Here is a 20580-nt window from a genome sequence, read left to right on the forward strand (position 1 = left end):
CCTTTTTTTTGTCTGCGTGGCACTGCATAGTTAATACCCTTGTTTAAAGTCTCAAATAGAGAAACTGATTTCAATGCCTTAAAAGCAGCAGGCTAGAATGCCTCTTTACTTGTAATACAGTATGTTCATATGATATGATCATATCATGATCATGTGAAAAACAAAGATCCCTCCAAGAATTTGTTGAAAGGACATTTTCTATTTTAATCATAACAGTAAGTTAACAAGCCGAAAACATGAAAGTCGAAAACATGAAAAGACAAAAGGAAAAAATATCAAACTGACTGGTTTTCTTTCGTTAGAGTGTTGGCAATAAAATCAAGTGTTTTTTCTGATTAGTAGCGTGAATGTGCTCAGCAAATTTCATAGTAATGACATGACATATCAAGACTTTTCTCAACAGAAAAAGAACCTAGGTTTATGTGTACCTGACAAAGTCATGTTATGGGCAAATACAGACTTTTGTCTGTCAGAAGCAAAGGTGGCATTGACATTGTCACAGCACAGCAAAACCCCCTAGAGAGGAGTAGGGGGTAGGTGGTCAACAAAGTGTGACTTTAACAAGGAGACACTGATGTTTGTTTCATGTTTCTTACCAACAGTGAAAAACAATGACCTTGATCGTAACTATATGCATTTTAGAAAGCAAAGACAAACAATGTCGTCCCACTAACAACAAATCAGATACTGATATGGGCAGATTGGCAAGGCAACAACTTACTTTGGTGTGTAGCTCAGAGCACATTTTAAGATATTGTGTGTGCATAGGTGAGTTTGTGATGAGAGTAATGAGAGTAAAACTCATGGGATGTGGAAGGATGTCATATTCTGGGAAGCAGCAATGTGCCCGGAAGACTTCATGGAAATCTGTTCATTAGACTTTACTATTTGTCACTGAGATTTTGGCCTAATGGTGGCACTAGAAGGAAGGTCAGTGGATCACTAAAATGCTTTACATCTTCTGAATGCAATGAACATTCACAGACAATTTCATATACAATGGATGGCTGAATGGACTAAACAAATTTGCTAACACAACACAAACAACTCTTGGATAGATTGCCATGAAGTTCATGTCCTCCTCGGGATGAGTTGTTATGTTTTTGGTGACCTTTTCCTGTCAGTTTGTCCAAATACTCTCATCAGCTTCAGCTGTATAATGGGTTTATTGCTGATCAGTAAATGTTAGCATGCTAACTCTAGACCAGTATGTTCTATGTTGAAAATCTCAATTTTACATTTGTCACGGGGGAAAGAAAACTGGATTTCAAAAGTTGTTTTTCTATTTTGAATATGAGTATTGAAGTTGGAACATGGACCACTGTCTGAAATAACGTGTGACTCAGTTGACATGGCAGTTGCTGCTGGTCATGGTGTTACTACAACTGACCATTTTTCAAGCCAAGTTAAGCTCTACTGAAATGGCAAATGGACAGACTGTCTTAAGGTGATGATTACCTTTCTCAGAAATCTCTTTCGTCTCTGTTGAAAGTGCTATTCTTACACCTCTATCCAAGCACAGAGAATTACTTCAGAGCTCCCCAGGCATTACAAATTGATGGATGACTCCCTTGCCAGGGACCTGTGGTTCAGCAGGTTTTCTTAGTATCAAGTTTGTCAGAATGTGATTTCTAAATTAATTACATGAAGTGGAGAAACCTACAACCCACATGGGTGTTTCAGCTGCAATGGACTACTTCGGAGAGAGGAAAATATTTCTTAAATAACCGTTCTTCATCATCTTGACTTTTTCATGTCAGGGGAGTTAAAAAGCTAAAAGTTAAAAACACTTTTTAAACTTTTAGTTGGCAAACTGCATGATGAAATTATTACAATTTGAATCATGTTCATTTGAAATATTGAGTGAGTTTGGGTGAATTTATTTAACAGTTTGTAACAGCAAGAGATGAATTTTCTAGCAGCCAGAGCCGCTCAGCATTCAAACATTCAGTACACCTGTGTCAAACTATTGTCAAGGTGAAGAGATGAGCTTTGTGCCTAGAATTGGTGATGTGGCTCATGCATGATGATGCATGACGACAATTTCTAATGAGTCACACTGAAAACTGGCAAACAAAAGAACGGCTTGAACAATGATGTTTCTAGTGTTTAGATTGATTAAATAAACCCTCAGTGTGGCCTTTTGTAGCCGACAGTTCGACTGAACACTTACTGTTTAGGCAGCAGTTTTGTTTGGGTAAATTATTTGGAAACCCAAGGGAACATATTTAATTGTCTTTTATTTAGGCCTCCTTGGTGCGTTTAAGGGGAATTATTAACCGTTAATAGTCTTGCATTTGATAGATAAACACACTTTAATCACAGTAAATTGCTTGCGGGTGTCTGCTGCTTTCAAAAACATTTGGAGGAACAAAAGTTTCAATATATGTAGATGACAAATTCTCTGTATCACCTTTGTCTTTTCAATTTAAAGAGAGATTTGTTCCAGCCTCAAATGAGAGATAAAAAACAAATCAATAACCTGCTGAACTGCAGTGAAACAATACTAATATGTGATTACATGAAATCTGACTCAGCTTGAACTCAGCACATTTTTTAATATGTGCATATACTATATATATAAACGTGAAGTTAAAAAAGTACATCACAATTTATCCATTCTAGGCTGAAGAGCAAGGCTCAGAAAAAAAAGTTGGAGAAACTCACTTCACCTTTGTAATGCTCTGGAAAACACAGCCTCTTCCTTCTTTTCTTTATTGAATGGAAAGCTGCCAGAGAAAGCCATTCAGGCTGACACTGAAATAAAATCAGCTCAGTGAAGGTAGATTAGAGTCTGTGCTGCAGTTCCTGTGAGGTCAATCCCTGGCATTCACCAACCATCACTCCTTTATACTGCTGTTTCCAGCTCTTCCCAACACCCTCGCAGGTTCATTAAGTGAGATGCTAACTGCTCGATAGCATGAAACGGCTGTAATAATGGCAAAGGTTGAAAGGTTTGTTGATCAACACAAATGACTCATAAAATTACCTCAGCAGGAGCTGAGAGACTGAGAAGTTTCAGAAGCTGCTAAATTTCAGAGAAAGACATCTTGGAGATATTCCAGATGATGAGTCTGACTAATTAATGGTGACCCTGAGACCCATCATTAGCTCACAATATCTCTTGGCCACAGCTGGATTAACCCAGTAGGCAAAAATTAATTTGAAATTAAAATTAACTTTGGGCTCCAATGACCTCCCCGGCTGATAATTACAATTATCTGTGCACTAACAATGTCAAATAACCTTTCAGTACCCATCAACAACAGCACAGGTTAAAGCCAGATTATTGTATCATTTAGTTTATGATAATTTTATGAAACACAACACTATAGCCTGGCAAGGAAATGCAATGGACAGATAGAATGGCATCAATTTTCTCATGTAACTAGCCTGTAGTCATGTGGATTTGCCACATTTAATGTGTGTATTGTAGTGTTCAATCAGTGTTGATGGTAAATGTAGTCAACCGAAGCAATAAAATCCTCACTGCGTTCTTATGGGTCAAGGAATTGCAGTAAAATGTCATGTGACACATGCAGTGATCACAGGTTTCATCTCAGAGCTTGAATATGTCGATATAGCTATGTGTAAAAAAGAGATGGTCATACTGCAGGCATTCATTTGCTTGGCAACATTGTTTAACTTTGATCAGCACCCAGCAGCTAGTGCAATGCTTCCTGGTAGCTCTGCCAACAGGAGGACTATAAGCACAAATTGAGGATTTTTTATGGTTTCGATTGACTACATTTACCATCTACACTGACTGCATATCAAATGATCATAAATCAAGTAACACTCTTTTGGTCCCTGTTGCCTGTTTGCAGCTTCTAAGGCCTGCTAGCAAGGCTTATGACTTTTCTTAAAGTATTTTTTACTCCCTTACTCAACACCAAACTTCAGCCAGGACAAATAGGACAAATCTGCATCTCAATTAATGGATTAGTGGATGGATGCTGGTCTCAGCGGCAGCCACACTTTGTGATTTAGGCTGATAAGATTGGTGTATTTCTACATAAAATTATTACCTAGACGAGTCTTGGGAGTCATAAAACACAATCACCTCTATGAAGAACTGCTAAGCGCATTTCATTTCATAGTGCCTCGCTGCCCACCCTCGCCTCCCCTCCACGTACCCTCCCCTACCCTCTACCAACCACTTACCCATCCGCCCACCCTTCTCTCTCTTTTTGCTGAGGCAAGTCCCTATATACTTGGTGGGTGCTTGGATGACAGGGGTGCCATCACATATCAGCTCTTTGCCATGTTTCAACACTGAACAGATGAATGGGCTTCATGCAATAAGCCTGAAGGAGGAGAATAGTAAGGTGGAGGAGGGAGTTGTCTAGTGTGTGTGTGTGTGTGTGTGTCTGGGTGGATATGCAGGGGGAGGGGTGTACTTTGTAAAGTGCCCTAAGCTCCACAGCCAGAGGTCCATCATACATACAGGAGTTAATTCATGTGACAGGAGGTTCCTGTCACTCAGCAGCATAAAGACACTTGGCCTCGTCTCTGTTTCATATGATGAAATGCGTATACGGCTGCTGCTGCAAGGATCATGCTGAGTGAAGGATGGAGCCACGTTGCCGTCCAGACTCTGGGTATTGTCAGATATGACATCTAGAGGGCTAGAGGAAGCCGATGTGGAGCGCATAGACTGACTCTCAGCACTGACTGGCAGCCCGATGACCTTATCACTGCATCACAACAGTGTACAATTGCAAAGTGGCAGCGCATACACGGATTCAAACACACAGCTCAGAGCAAAGACGTGCGTCTGTGCTCTACATATCGGCGCTTTGATCAGACACACTGCAGATCACCAAAGTACAGGAGCACAAATATCTTAATATCTCCGTTTGAAATAAGCTGCCAAGAGTCCACACTCGCTTTCACAGCGTTCCCCTGATTCAAAGTGCGTCACTGCAGGATTGAGAACTGCTCGGCATGATGAGGTAATTCAACTCTAGATACATTATACTGGCGAATATAGAGGAATTCAGAAAATCACCAATTATCATCTCTCCTGTTAACATCTAGCAATCTATTTACTCTTCCTTATTGTAGACACTTGTACTTATCAACTTAACTCAATGTTTCATTGTAGCTTATCTTTCTTCTTGTTTGTCTCTTTAATTAAGACTGTGCTGCTACATCAGTAGCTAGTCCTAACTGATAAAATACCTATATCAGATATAACAAACACATCAGGCAGCAGCTCCGCACTGCTCCCATACAAGTGAGACCAGATTGGGAGCTTGCTCTGCTTTTCCTCAGGGAATTTGCCATAAAATTATATGACAGGCTGCACTGAATGAACTATGACAAGGATTTCATTTCCATATTAAAACAATCTTCCTTTATAGATTGTAATTACTTGCGGGCTGCTAAAGATGGAAGTGAGGTTTTCAATGTTTTATTGCAAAGAGCGCCTCTGCAAACTACTGTTCAAACCTATTTATTAAAAATCCCACTTATTGTAAAGCAAGCACAGTTAATTATTCATGACAATATGTATTGTATTTGGTATTATTCCCCATAAAGACACAGCTATAGCGCAGTGTCGTAGAGCGCTGGCTCGGCTTAAACTTCTTGGCATTGAATCTAACCGGTTTTCCCTGAGAGAGCCAATCAAACTCTAATCACTACACTGGCATACAATAATAAGTATGAGTGATTATCTTCATTCCATTGTATGTTCCTGCCTTGATAGAAGCGCCGTTCTTAAGGATGAAAATGGGGCTGCCGACAAAGCACTAGTTTAGAGAGCATGACAATCATATTAACATGCATTAATTCAGATATGAATTCACTTGATTTTTTTATGGAAGATTTAAAACACTGTGTGAGATAGTGTAATTATTAATGGTGCAGGTAATCAGTCAAGATTGATTTGTAGAGTCTGCTGTCATCAAATTTTAATTTCAACTTCATATCACTACAAATCATACATCCTGCTTAGATTTACGTTTTTCTCTTTGAAAGCCTTATGTTTAAGGCTGCAACTAATGATTACTATAATTATTAATTAAGCGCTAATTGCACCATTCAAATGGACTGCTTTTAATATAGTAATGTCCATGTAGGGAGGACAAAGGATATTGTAAAACCTCTCATTCAAACACACTCACATAAGGATGGTGGTGGAGAACCCTACGCTTCAACCAAATGCTAGATGTTGAAAAAATGTTTGTTTAGTCCGACCAACAGTCCAAACCCCCAAAATATTCAATATACAGCAGCAGATCTGACAAGCTGAGAGAATAGACCTCGTTCAATAAGCACTCGTGAAGCACAGATGTGATAAAGGAGGACACAAATTTTCTCTTATTTAGATAAGAAAATTATTTTATTTATTTATGTAAACTTAATATTCTGTTCACATTATAATGTGATGTGCATGCTTGTCAATTTGCTAAGAGGATTAACAACTTTATGCAACTCACTGTCCAAGTGAACATCCCTTGTCTTCTATAAGTCATAGACCGCTTTGCTTTAGTAGACAATGGATATATTTTAGCATTCTAGTGAGACCATTCCCTCTTTATTTCTGCACATCACATCTCTGCAAGGACAACATGTTGACAGTTGTAATGATATTCTCTCATCTTTCCTGGTTGACCTAATTTGACGACTGACATCGTAGACTTGTTATCTTCTCAACTGCTGATGTCTAGCAACACGACTTCAAACTTGGAGTTTGAAATTATGATTTAAATTTGGGTAAGGTGTCGAACAAGTTAATGATGAAATAATGATGAATGAAAAATGTGCATGTGGTAATGTGGTAAGTTCAAACAAACAATTTAAGACAGGTTTGCACTGTTTAAAAGGTTTGCTGAATATGATTGGAACACATTGAGAGGATTAGATTATTGTTATTGATTTATTTGACGATTGTTTTCTTGATTAATGGATTAAGAAAACTGTGAAAAATGTTGATCACATTTGTTTTGTCCTACCAACACTCCAGAACCCCAAAATATTACCATCTACCATTAAATTAGAGATCATTGCTCTGGGTACGATCACCTACAACAAGCACTTAATGCTTTATTGCACTAAGTCACATACCAACGCTGCAGAATTTCCTGATGAACAGTAAACTGTGGAGAACTATAGCTGCTGTTAGCTAATGTTAGCTGAGTTTGTTAGTTGGGCTGCCCAGACTGTGAGCCCAACGCACCAGAGGAGCGTTTTGGACCACCAGGAGGAGGTGAGGGTCAGAGGAGGTTTTCAGGTCCAACGCATGTTGGAATGCCAACAGTGACAGCGTGTGACAGTCGGTGTCATGCAAGAACTGGAGCTGGGCAAGAAGAGTAGCATGTGACCGGGCTCAGCAGCCTCAATGGACATAATGAGCGAGATGAAAAGACAGAAGAGGACATTGGCGGAGGAATCTAAGAAGAGAAAAGGAGAATGTGACCAAGCAAGAGACTGCCGACAGGAATAAATCTGGGAATGAACTTTAGTCGGTGGTGAGAGCTTTGTGAAATAAAAGGCTGAAAGACAGACACCGAGCTGGGCTTCTTTCTGTTGGACTAGTACAGTAAGTAATATTAGCTGGCTGCTATGTCTTGATTAGTTGCACTTGCTTAATGTTTGGCTGTTAGCAACGTTGACTACTCTGATTATAAGGAATAGATTCATAAGAAATACAGGTGTACAGCTGTCCATATTTACAACAGTGGTATTGCACTTTGAAACTTGTAAAAATACCAAATTCCACACAATGTTGCTTTAATGATGAATAAATCATCAAATAATTCCCAATTCTTTTCTGTTGAATAAACAAATTGTTTCAGCACTAATATGAATATAATAGTGTCCTTACGTGTGGCACATCAATTGGATTGTTTGCTAAGTTAGTCACCACTAACTTGACAAAATATCTTTATTCACAGTGTTACATTAACTAAAAAGGCTAACCAACTCAGTCCTGCAAATAAAAAGGTAATCTAAGTGATTTTTCTCTGGATTTACTCTCCACTGCTGCTCTGATTAAAGATTTAATCTTCCCTTCATGCCCATTTTGATCAGCCAGCTCTGTCTGTTATTAACAACTCAGGATGACATCAAACAGCTATCTTATCCGACTGAACATATGCTAGTCAAGGCACCCACAGTCAAGTGCATCTCATTACCTTAACACCATTTGACGGGTGCAGCACAGTGGGTGGCATGTAATAGGACACCAGGTGAGAAAGGCAGATGTTTGACTGACCCCATGCTATACACTTTCTGACACTGTCATGATCTTCTGCTGCTAAACAAGTAGGGCAGCAGAGCAGTGGAGCGAAACATACGCTTTATATTAGTGTGCTTGGTTTAAAGAGAATACCACTGCTTGATTTCACCTGCTATTTGAATACTCTACAGTAGTCCGATCAATATTTATGCAACTGAACTCTCAGCTGAAGTCAGAGGATCTGTAATGGGTCTAAGTATTCAATTTAATCTGAAGCTGACGGAAATAAATCAGACGCGATGGTAAAGGGAAGCAGAGGAGCAGCCGAGGTGACTATTGGAGATGAGGGTCATGTTATGCTATTACAGGATGAAGCTCATTTATCTGCAAGCAGTAAAATAAGCACTATGCTGGCCCACCTTTTTATTGTTCCGAAGAGCTGCTCCAGCTCTCATATCCTGATGACAATACGTATTGGAGTTTCTGTTCTCGACAGCTTTTCATATTCACAAACGTGTACCTGCATTGTATTCAAAGGTGGGGATTTTTTTTTTTTTTTTTTTTTTTTTTTTTAAAGCTGCACCAAGTGTGATTTTTGTTCAATCACGAGCACCCAGTGGGGATGCAGGGAAAAGGAGAAAAGCACTGCACTCCCACCAACTGAGACGCCAGAGATGTGCTCTATTTGCCCAAATTTAATTCTCGTGTCAGGTGTGTGCGCTACTCCACCCACAGGGAATGACAAATTGAAACTTCTCGTAGCAGCGGTAGGATGGCGCTCCCTCGGGAGAAAGCCGGACTTAACAGCGTTAGATTGTTTCCTTTCTCACCGGAAAGCAATAGATGCTGTATAGTTCACTAACGTCACTTTATAGGACTTCTAGGTCTTTTGCAGTTAGTTTCTACTCTCTAACATTCAGCTCTGCCATTGTGTGACATTGCCAAGGGCTGCTTTAAAATAGAAAATATTCCCCTTACATACATCCCCTGCTAGGACTGACACTGTAATTTAGGCCTGGTCTGCGACATGTCTTGTACGGTACACATGATGGAGGTGGCTTATGATAGATTTCTGTTGCAGTGATGCAGCACAGTCTGGGCTGCAGAGATATTACAATGTAGAGTACACTCAGACAATTGGTTGTGGATGAATACAGGCTTGAGGCATAAAGACTGAATGTGCAATATGCCTTGCAAAAGCAAACAGTGGCTCTGCTGAATGTAATGCAGAGAGGATTGTAAAGCCATAGTGACTCACTTAAAATTTCACTCAGATAGTCCTCCAGGATGACCTCCTTCTTTAACGCAGACACAGAGAAAATGGTGAGCATCAGAAGACTATTGTGAGCCCATAAGTACCGTACAGCAGTACATGATTGCATGAACCGGGCACAGCCCGCTCAGAAAATCATGATCATGGCATCGGGCAGAAAATAGAACAGGACATAAAACTGAAGGAACATAACTCAAATAATTTACACCACTCTGCCAATGATAGAGCAGTTTCAAGCCCAGAGCTTTCCGCAGAGAAAATAACAATGCAGAAATACACTGAGCGGTGCACTACACTCAACCACAGGGGAGGTCAAAGCTGACGGCTAGAAAGAATTCATATTCAGGGAGCTATGAAATATGAGCTTTGTGTGCTGCCAAATTGATTTAGCTGTAAAAATTCTTTTCATTTTGTTCCATAAAGATGCTCATACTTTAACAGCTCTGCCGCCTATAGAAGCAGGCCTTGATGATTTGCTTAGAATTTACAACCAAGGTCATAATCAAAGCAGGTCTCCCTTTGCATGCCTAATGCCGCCTTGAAGAAGACTAGAATGGAAATCATCCTTTTCACTCCAAAAAAGTCAGTAATTCTCTGCTGCTCTGATTAGTTTAATGCTTGGATGGATAGGCCCTGCTAACTGAGTTAAAAGAGAATACCAACCAAGGTTTTTTAAATGTATCATTCTGGTTCTCTATGCAGACTCGCTGTTTCCCACACAGGAGCTGATTTGTTAAAGGTGATACAAGTGTGATAGCATCCGGAATAATTTTGGACATTTGGACAGGAAACATAAGACACATTGCAGCGTCCACGGCACAAAGAGTGGACTGACTGTGTAAGTCCGTCATCAATGGAGCTCTGTACTGATTGTAAAGCCACAGTTAGTGACACAGCCTGTAGATGTGTCTCATAAAATGTGTGCTGTCATTCCCATCGACAGCTTGCACTGCAGAGCGGGATGACAGGATAGATTGTCGTTTCTGCTCCCCGGCTTCAGGACACTGTTATTTGTGTTTCGGAAGCACTGATTGAAGTATTCAAAGAAATCAAAGTGACACGCTAGTTATGACTTGTGACATGCGCTGCAAAAAGCAGCATTCTTGTCTGCTGTACTAATATGACAGCAAGTTTAGGATATAGCTCTGATTGATTCAAGTCAGTTGGATCCAACTTATCTTCTTATATTAATGATATGTGCTGCTGCCCGCATTGTAAATAAAAGTCTGTTTTTCTGTGGAAGTGAGTTTCAACATTTCTGCAGATTATCTGCAGAAAGTAGAGAAAAGCAGGATGTGAACTACTGTGGAGCCAGGGGAGCTTGGTTCCTCTTAATAAGATATGAGCTTCTCTGAAAAAAAAAAAAAAAATCTTTTGTGAAATTTTTGGGGGGTCTCTAAAATATTGACAACATGCTATTCTTGCCATGCATTTCTCTCTGACTGTGTTTTCATCACCATGGATTTTGGATAAAATTAGGCTTGGTATCATAGTCAAAACGTGGTGGTGTAACCACAGTGACTTTATTAAACCTTTTCTGTTGATAATAGCTACCTGTTGCTGCTCAAAATGAGGTCCTGGACTTGAAAACCCAAAACCAAAACAATGAGCTAAGAGAGGCTAAAAAGCTCAGTGGAATAAAGGGGAACTGCAGATATGGGTGATAATTCTTCATGGGGCCGTCACTACAAACCCACCACAAAGTAAATATTACTGAAAAAATACTTAAAACTTCTTCATATAACACCCAGAGCTGAAGGGTCTTGAGGATTTACACTTCTAAGATACACAATGGTCTCATTTAAACACATTTTAGAAAGAGGAGTTTTCATGTTCCCTTTTTAAGTTAAAATTTATTCTTGGCATTTGAATTCCTTGAGCTGAGTCAGAGCAAAGGCCAACTGTCTGTCCACCTCCGACTTACAAATGTGGGTAAAAACACTCCATCCCCCCTCCTTTTCAAACACACACACACACACCTAGGGAGGAGTTGCCACCGCTCTCTGACTGCACCACTGAAGCGGAATATGGTCCAGTGAGGAAATCCAGACATTTCCAAATTTATCGTTGAATAAACTGGCGTCGTTGAGAGCGGCTGACAGGCCATTCATCGTTGTGGGCGCTGGCCCAATGGTGTGCACGGACAGAGTTGCTGTGCTTTGATTTCCTGTCCTGGCCGCCATGACAGATGAGTTACAGACAGGGTGGAGGCAACGCAGTCTCTCACCACTACAAGGCTTCACCTCTCTCTGCCCACCAGTTCAGCCACACTCGTCACTGCTTCCAGGCTCCTCAGGGGCCATGAAGGTGAAAGTGGTAGAGAGCTGGTCATAGAAAGCCATAGGAGTTTAAACTCTCCCAGTGGTGAGCAGTCATAAAAGATACTGTAACCCAGGTCTTACACTAACAGATAAAATGACAATAAAGCAGCGGCGGTCAGAACTTCTTTTACAACAGCACTGACTGGTCAAAGCATACAGTTTGAAAGGGAGGATTTTAGTGGGATTTGAAGATTACAAGTATGGATTAAAAAATACTATGTACTTCATTCTTAAAATTCAGCTCAGAGCTGTAAAAGACGAGTAAGCACAGAACACAGAGAATGTCAAAGCTTAAGTCATACCCAGTAGTTTTAACTATCAGTCCAGTCCCACGAGAATCTATTCACTCGACAAATATCAAAGCTAGTAAAGTTCAAAAGAGATTGATTGAATGATTTTGTACAATAATGCACTAATGAGATCATTTTCAGATGAAAATGAGTCAATAATAAATGGCTGAGGGTAAGGTGAGGGTAGCTGTAACTCCTCAGATGATATGCAGTGGCTTGATAGACGGTTCAGGGGCGGAAACAAGAGGCTGGTGACAGCAGCATTTTGGAAGGAAAACACTGCAAATTAGAGGCAAAGGGAGCACATTTCAGTGCATAGTCAGTTCATTTTTCACATCAGTGTCTACTTTTGTTCCCGGCAAGCTGCCAAAGACATTGATGTAGGCACTATCCCTCCTCCAGAGTAGTAATTATGCTGCTGGCCAATGCTTGATTAAAAGATCTAATCTGTAAACTCAGTGTTCAACATCTCCCACCAAGTTCGAGTGCTTTAAGCCTGTTCTCTGCATCTTTGACAGCACCGGCATCAGAGATGTTTTGTCATGAACAGAGGCCAATGAAGTGCAGAGAAACATCCTTTTGCTTTCTATTGTGTCAGGGTGAAGGTGTAATTGCACCAGTTGATGTATTATTCAAGGGGAAAGCATGCCATGGATGGATATAGCCTTAACCTAAGTGAAATTATTTAGCTTGAAGGCAGCAGGCCTTTTTCCTGCAGTGTTGCTTTTCTCACATGAAGCTCAATTCTGGTTTCTGTAAAATATAATTGCACATGGTAGCAGAGAGCCTGCATCAGAACAGGTAAAAATATGTGGTTAGTTTGGCAAAAAAAAAAAGACTTTAAAAATGTCCTAGAAGAATTTTGTCATGAAAGATTGGTCCCCCACACAAGCCCCTGATGGTATTATAGGGCTAGAATACTAAATAAAAAAATGTGTTAGGTCCAGTGATGTCATATATTATGTTCAGTATTATACACCTGCTACAGGAATATTATTATAGACCTCACAAATCAGATTACAAAAACACCACAAGGTACAAGGTCACCATAAATTGACTAGTGATGAACACAGACACGTTACAAGTCCCTGCAGGGTTGTTTTATTGAACATTATAGGGATTTTACTTCAGGATCACAAGATCTGACCACGCCATGTGCAGCTGCATCCCAATAAGAAGCCCTCAGAGACAATGGTGCTGCTGACAAAGTAATAAATAGCTAGAAGTGTCCTTACCCTCTCTGAGCAGATGGGAGTAGATGAGCCAGAGGAGCAGCAGGCAGCAGAGTGACGCACCTCCACCTGCGGAGAGCGTCTTCACTCCAGACTGCATCCTACACCTTCAACCTTTTTAGATTATCCAAACTTTGAACGCTTGTGCCGCTCAGATGTCAAGCAGATCGGCGGGAGAGTGGCAAATCCAGTGGCGTCTCCACAACCTGTCATCGGCATCCATTTTGAGGTTATAATAGGAGAGGGACTGATAGTAATCCCCCCTTGCTTTTCAAATTCCCTCGGTGAGCCGCATATCCATCCACACACAGAGAAAGAGAAAGAGAGAGGGTACAGTGTCACCAGATCTGGCCAAGTTTACGCAGCTGTGGTTTCAGGAGCTGAAATCCACTGGCTGGCTTCTGCAAAAAAAAAAAAAAACTGGAAGTATGTAGAGGAAGAGGAGTGAGCAGCAGCAGTCCCCCGCAGTTTTGATCCTCACACGGAGATGCTGATGATGCTGGTAGTAAATTCAGCCGCTCAACATCCCCTGAACGCCGCTGTCACCTGTTTTTTCTCTTTCTTCTCCCCTCTCTGCGCTCCGCACTCTTCCTATTATTCCAAATTTCCCCTCAACCAACTTCTGCACCGAGCCCGGGCTCCGTGTGACTCTACAGAGAAACGCGCAAGTTAACCCAAGCGGACATGACGATCATACCAATCAGCAGAGGGATAAAACTTATTCGAAAACGCATCACTCCAGCACACGCGCACAGCGGCTGCTAAAGGCGCAAATGCGTCATATTGTGGTCACACATGCACACAGCGGCTCAGGCGAAATGTCACGTCAAAAAAACAAGAGCGCAGAGCGGCGCAGAGCAGAGCGGAGCGGAGCGGCGCCGCCGGACAAAAACGCACTCCAAGCGCGTCGGCGCGGGGTGGTGCGGTGAAGTTGGACACACTTGTCAACCTGTGCGAGCGCCTTTATCGAGGCTCTGGCAAATGGTCAGTGATGATGCCTCGCAAACTCGTGCTCCAATAAAAGCTCCCCCCCCCCTCCCCTCAAAGTCAAGTGCTGCGTTGCAGACGAGTGTGTTAACCCAGCTTTATCCTGACCCGGCCGGATCCATTTGCATGCAGGCGACGCCGAAGAAGAGGATTCCCCTTCTTCATCCCTTGGAAGGAAATACTGCTGCTATTACTGCTGCTGCACCCTGAGTTGCCTTGAGTTACAACGTTTCCATCTGCTCTCTCTCTCGCATACACACGCACAGTGGCCTAGTTCCTAACGCAAAGTGAGAAAAAACTTTGAGCTCCCAGGCTATAAATCCCAAACTGTAGATGATGATGATGATGCTTATTTATACACAGTAAGATGTCCCATCTCAGCCCACAGGGAGACACAACGCAGCAGCAGCAGCAGCCTCCCTGCACATTCTGACATGTTACTTCCCTCCATGTCTTTTATGCCCTCTTTCATAGGTGAGAAACGCCCTTGAGGGCTGTATGGTCTTGAGGACTACAGTTAACATTTAAGCACACTGGCATTCTGGGAAAAAATGAGAGAGAGGTCTGTTCCTTCAGAGGACTGGCAGTGTAGCATGTGGAGTGCCTCAGAGCTCTCTCTGAGTTACATTATTATATATTGCCTAATATCACATAAGGTCTCAAGTGTGCCCACATACAGTGGGGGCACATTCCCTGAGAGAGAGTGTGTGAGTGTGTGTGTGTGTGTGTGTGTGTGTGAGCTAAAGCCCTGCAGATGCCAGTCTATCTTCTGGAAGAGCGCCATTTAAGACTCCCTTGCCACTTGAGGACCATTACTATAACTCACCCTCCTCATACACACACACACACACGCACCAAATTCCATGACCAGTGAATGTGCACTTTATTAGCAGATGGAGAAGTTCCCCCTGTGTGCTGCTGTGCTATCAGCCTTTCACTGAATGGCTTTTATGATGACATATTGGTGCAGGCCAAGGCCTGTCACATCATCACAGTAATATATGAAACATTACTGGGGCTCACCCTGCAAAGACTATGCATTGGTTTAATATTAAAGGGATACTTTCCCCATTCCCCACCTTTCTTCCACATCAGGGTGTCATGCCCTTAAATCTGCTGATGTTTTCTGCATCACCCTAACAAGCAGCAGCGGCAGCTTGCTTTACTTGGCCGATGGTGGAAGAACAACAAGGAGAGTTTGGCTGCTGAGCTGAGGTTTGTTTTCTTCTCAGCCAGTTCAGAGTTAAGAACCATGTTTCAGTCTGTCAGAGTGACGTCCCGGCAGGGGTTGCGGTGTAATTAATCATAATAAATCACTGTGACTGACATGGTTGGAAAAAATGCCAGTTTATTTTTACCCATCATAATTATTTTCATGTTTACCAATAGTACACAGACTTATTTTTAATTGCATTTGGGCATGTGTGGATTGTAATAATAGTAATGCCACTGACACAATGCTGTGTGCACTTTAAAAAGTCTGTGCTCAACAACTTTTTTTTTTTTCTTTTTAAAAATGCTGATTTATTCATGCTGGATGCTTATGCACATGCTTTATAACTGTCTACTACATGCAATTATTATGTTTAATCAAAAGTGGTCATTATTGCTGCTGTGTTATTTGGCTGTCATCTTCGATCAGAACAGAAATGTCAGAGATATTTGTATGTATGTGTGTGTGCCAGTGGTTAGTACATTTGCTCAATTACTATAATTATTTACAGTTTTGAGGTACTTAACTTCGATTATGTCCTACCTAACGCTTCTACTACATTTTATCTGACATTTCAAGTGAATATGATCAGTTTATATACTGTATATGCCTATAGATGAACAGAAAATGATCATTCTGCTGCAGTACTTTGCTGCATATCCTATATTTGTGTTCTTCTACTTAAAGTGGTTGTCATTAAATCAACAACTAGCTGAAAATCGTGGAGCATTTAAACAAGTAACAAAGATATGATTCTTTGATTTGGTGGGGACCAAAACTGGTGACAAAAAACACAATTTTACATAAATGCTAATAGTTGCATAATAAGCAATCATTAAATTTATCATATTAACCAAAGGTGAGAATATGTCAGTGTTGTTCACATCTTGTTTCTGCTGCACTCAAGTAGCCAAAAATTACCAGACAGACTCAATTACACAAATGCAGTAGATACTGCATACTACGGTATCTGTGAAGCTGCTTATTAACTCGTGTCATGCTATTTTTTTCAGTCTGCTTGTTTGTAGGAGCAGTTTTGGCCATCCAATCAGCACATCTACTACCTACTTGGAACATGAGCATATTGTCTGAGAAAGAGAGAATAAGGAGCCCTAGAGTGTCCATTGAGAGAAATAAATATATATCAAGGCTATGATTTGTTGCCTAGTTTTTAATAATTAATGAGAACAAGATAAGTTCCAATGCAACAGACCTAACTAGGCTGAATGTATAGGTAGGATATCAACATATAATTACAGTAAATCTTAATCCAAGACCATCTGTGTGTAAAGACACATACACTTTCAACAACACCACTCTGTCACATTCCAGTTAATGGCAATGATTTTGCTCTAAGCGATAATTGTCTGGCAAGTTGTCAGAAACCAGGCTGAGGGTTTTCGGCAAACTGTAATGCCTCATTACGGATGGTGGGCAGACTGTGTGCTGATAGCCTGTGTTCAACATAGGTTTATTTAGGTGAAGAATGTATCTCAGGTTATTTTAACAGTGTGTTACACTTTGGAGCTCATTGCAGTCAATGCATAAACTGATGGACGCATGCAACATGACTGACATTAGTCCTGTGACTCTGAACTGTGTACATTTACTATTTCACTTACAAACTAGCATTTACACTGCAATCCTCATCACATAAACAAAGCAATAATTAGTGGGGGCGGGATAGGTTATGGCATGGTACAATTAACATTTTAGATTGCCATCATAAACATCTGAGTTTTGTGTGTTACACATTGTATATTCTTGGATCAAGACATGCATTCGCTAAGGTAAGTGACTAAGGTAAGGTAACTTGAAGGCTAAGGATTAAAGAAAGGATAAAGAGAACAATGTGACGGCAATAGGTGAGGCTAGAGGAAATGGAGGTTATCTCCTGGTGCAGTGGCAGCAGATGAGTCAGGATGTGAGATTGAGCCACTGCTTCATCTACACTCTTAGGTTGGTTAAGAGGACGGCTCTTCAGCTAGCTAGTCTACTGTGGCTCAGTGGTTTTCACACCATTTACATAGGCACACCATTTATGCTTTTTCAAGGTACCTTTACATATGATTATAGCTGCCAGTCATCATAAACAAGACACGAGGGAGAACAAGTGAACAGCGGAAGGGATGAGTGTGTGAAGATCGATGTTATCAGATGGTGAGAGCGCGGAAACCACTGATTACACTGCGGTAATAACTAACAATAGAATGCTGATTGACATACATCTGTTGCGTCATTAAATATTAGCCTGTAGCTGGCATCCAACAGTGTTGTGTTATGACTGTCTGCCCATAATGAGCATTGGAATAATGGGCATTGATGACTATTTGGCCTCTCTTGGATGGAAAAGTGCAACAATGGTTTGTATATGGTTTGTTTATTCTTGTGTTGGTTGGTGTGGTTAAAAAAATGGTTAAGTCTGCATATGCACAAAATAAATAACGTGTTTTTATGATCTAATCATCACATTAAAATTGTTAGATTTTGGTTGGGATGTATGCTGACTGCATCCTTTTTATAATCAGGACAGGGGAGAGAAGAGGAGATGGAGGAGAGGTGAGGAGAGGAGAGGAGAGGAGATGTGGAGTGCGACAGACACACAATAGAAGCAGAAGCTATGAGAAACTGAACAAAGCACTGGAAACATAAAATCTAATAAATTGCTTCATCAATTTCAAGGCTCTTATATTTTTCTTGACTTTTACTTCTGCTGCTGAAAATAAAAATAATACCAAACAATGAATGAGAACTGATGTTGTGGAAACAAGCCTACACACCTAACCAGAAGTTTTTGATAAGGCACAGCGTCTCACATCTTCTATTCATCAAAGGTGACGCTGATTTTTTGTGTTCCTACATCTATAAGCAGAAACATTTGTGTGCGTGTGTGTGTGTGTGTGTGTGTGTGTGTGTGTGTAGTTCAAGTTTTCAGGACATATAGGGATATGGGGACTCAAAAGAGGGAGTTCAAGTAAACTGCTACTGGTATCTATTGGGATACCATGTCTTGCTCAAGGACACTTCAGCAGGGACACAGTGGTTCAAACACAAAAAACTACTAAAAGTATAAATCATGTTCATATATTCACTGTCCACAAGCTACATTGGCATAATTTTTGTGTATTGTTTATTATTCATAACTTTTCACATAAACATGGTTTTATTGGAACAGGTGGAGAATTTGTTACAGTTAATTTGCAACATTTGTCAAATCAATGGGGGGAGAAAAAAAAAGCAAATTAGGACACCCCAAATTTATGAGCATGTGCATTAAGATACGCAGGCATCGCAGGAATGTGATTTGTTAGCTTCAAACCAAGACAGGCCACAGCCATGTGCACCCATAACTCCAATCCTTGTTTTCCAGCCACCGGCTGTTCTGGCTTTGCTTACATGCCGAAGAGGAGCATATGGAGGCCCAAAGCATCTGTTCAAATGGCACTTTCTTCTGCATAATATTGAAATAGTGGGTGGATACAGTCACTACTCATCAGCAGAATTCAAAACGGTAACATATTAAAGTTTTTACACCAGGTACTTAAAGTGATACTCATTCATTTGTGGAGGACATGAGCAGAAACTTCAAGCCACTCCTGAAGCATTACAGTACGCTCACTGTGTTTTTAAATATTCATTTTTGCCAAAAGTTGGAAAAATACAGCTTCTATTTGTTGCTAGCCTGGTCACCTTCTTTTTCAACCAATGTCCTGGAAGCAAAGGTGGTTGCATACAACAAATAAAACTAATATTTAATGGTATTTTAGCAAAACAGTCAGAATATTTGGAAAGTACTGGACATTTAGACAACTAAATATACTTCTGGTTTGTGAAATCAATCAGATTGTTGTCTTGCTATTCTAACTGTTAGGCTATAAACTTCTCAGAGCTACTTTATGATATTCAAACCAAGAGTTTAAATCAAATTTAGAGAATATCTGAAAGTATGTTTAGACCAATCTTGGAACCCATCAGGTATCACCCGACAACAATTCAGCCTCTAGGGGCACTGGCTAATGTTTTAGGTGTCAAGCGTAGCAGGCTGATATCTGGAAAACAGATAACAGCTATCTGCATACTTCCTCCGTAGTCCAATTAGCAGCTTGATACACTTGATTTTGCTAATCTCTTCAAAATGATATCTGCATATAAATGCGGAAAGAAAGAAAAGAAAAGCTAATAAATCATCTTCAGATGATAGCGGTTCCAAAATCGTATTTTGGCTAATGTGTTCTGCTTCTTTTGCTTTTCACACAGACCAAAGAAGCACTCAGATGTGATTGGTCAATACTACTTGGTCCCCTGCCTACAGATGCATTCATACAATCAAATCAGCTCTATAAACATATATAGAGCCAATTTTCACCACACATCATTCACACAAATTTAACTGCTTGACTGCTTACAGTCCATATTGATTCCTGTAGCATACAGACTGTACAAACATTAGATTTTAGGATAGCTCGCAATGGGCTTACTGGCAGGAGAGGAAAGAAATTTTACAGGGTTCTATGTTTCCCAGCAGAATATCATCTTAATCTGACACATCCACAGACCGTTTAAAAGCTTTCTCTCAGCAATGTTTTTTTTTTGCTAGGCCAAATGTTCAGTGCATGTTTTGGGTGGGTTGTACCCTGCTCCTGGTAACTTTATTTTTTGTATTTTCTATCTAGATTTATAAACCTCCGGATATTTTTAAGTTGAGTATGACTAAACATCCGGCTGCTGACTGAAATCGATTTCATCGCTGTCATCTTTTGCACTGCTCATAGTGTAGCACCAGCATACAGAAAGAGCTTCCACCTGAGGTTTCCATATCTCAATATGATCAAAATTTGCAAAGCAGGTGAGCTCAGGGCACAGGCAGCATTATACAAGCTTGACCTGCTGATGGTCACGGCAGCCATCAGCTCTGCCTTCTGAAATAACTCGTAACTGTGTTCCACATGGATTTCTGCTCGGTTTTTATAAGCACAACTCCCTTCTCGCTCCCTCCATGCAGACAATGTGAACGACATGCCAGTCAGTTGGGACATGGACTGGACCCCTTTTTCTGCTCCGCTGGACAGAGAGTCA

General features: G+C 40.7%; 1 protein-coding gene across 1 annotated transcript in view; it reads right to left on the bottom strand.

The window, feature by feature from the left end:
* The window catches only part of tafa5l (TAFA chemokine like family member 5, like), a 47918-nt gene extending 33404 nt beyond the window's left edge, over positions 1-14514 (bottom strand). The window contains exon 1 of the mRNA XM_010731553.3: positions 13308-14514. Within this exon, the coding sequence (XP_010729855.1) occupies positions 13308-13404 (97 nt within the window). The 5' untranslated portion in view covers positions 13405-14514. The remainder of the gene's footprint in view (positions 1-13307) is intronic.
* Positions 14515-20580: the final 6066 nt, after the last annotated feature.

This window comes from Larimichthys crocea, chromosome XV (genome assembly GCF_000972845.2).
Source record: "Larimichthys crocea isolate SSNF chromosome XV, L_crocea_2.0, whole genome shotgun sequence".
Lineage (NCBI taxonomy): Eukaryota > Metazoa > Chordata > Actinopteri > Sciaenidae > Larimichthys > Larimichthys crocea.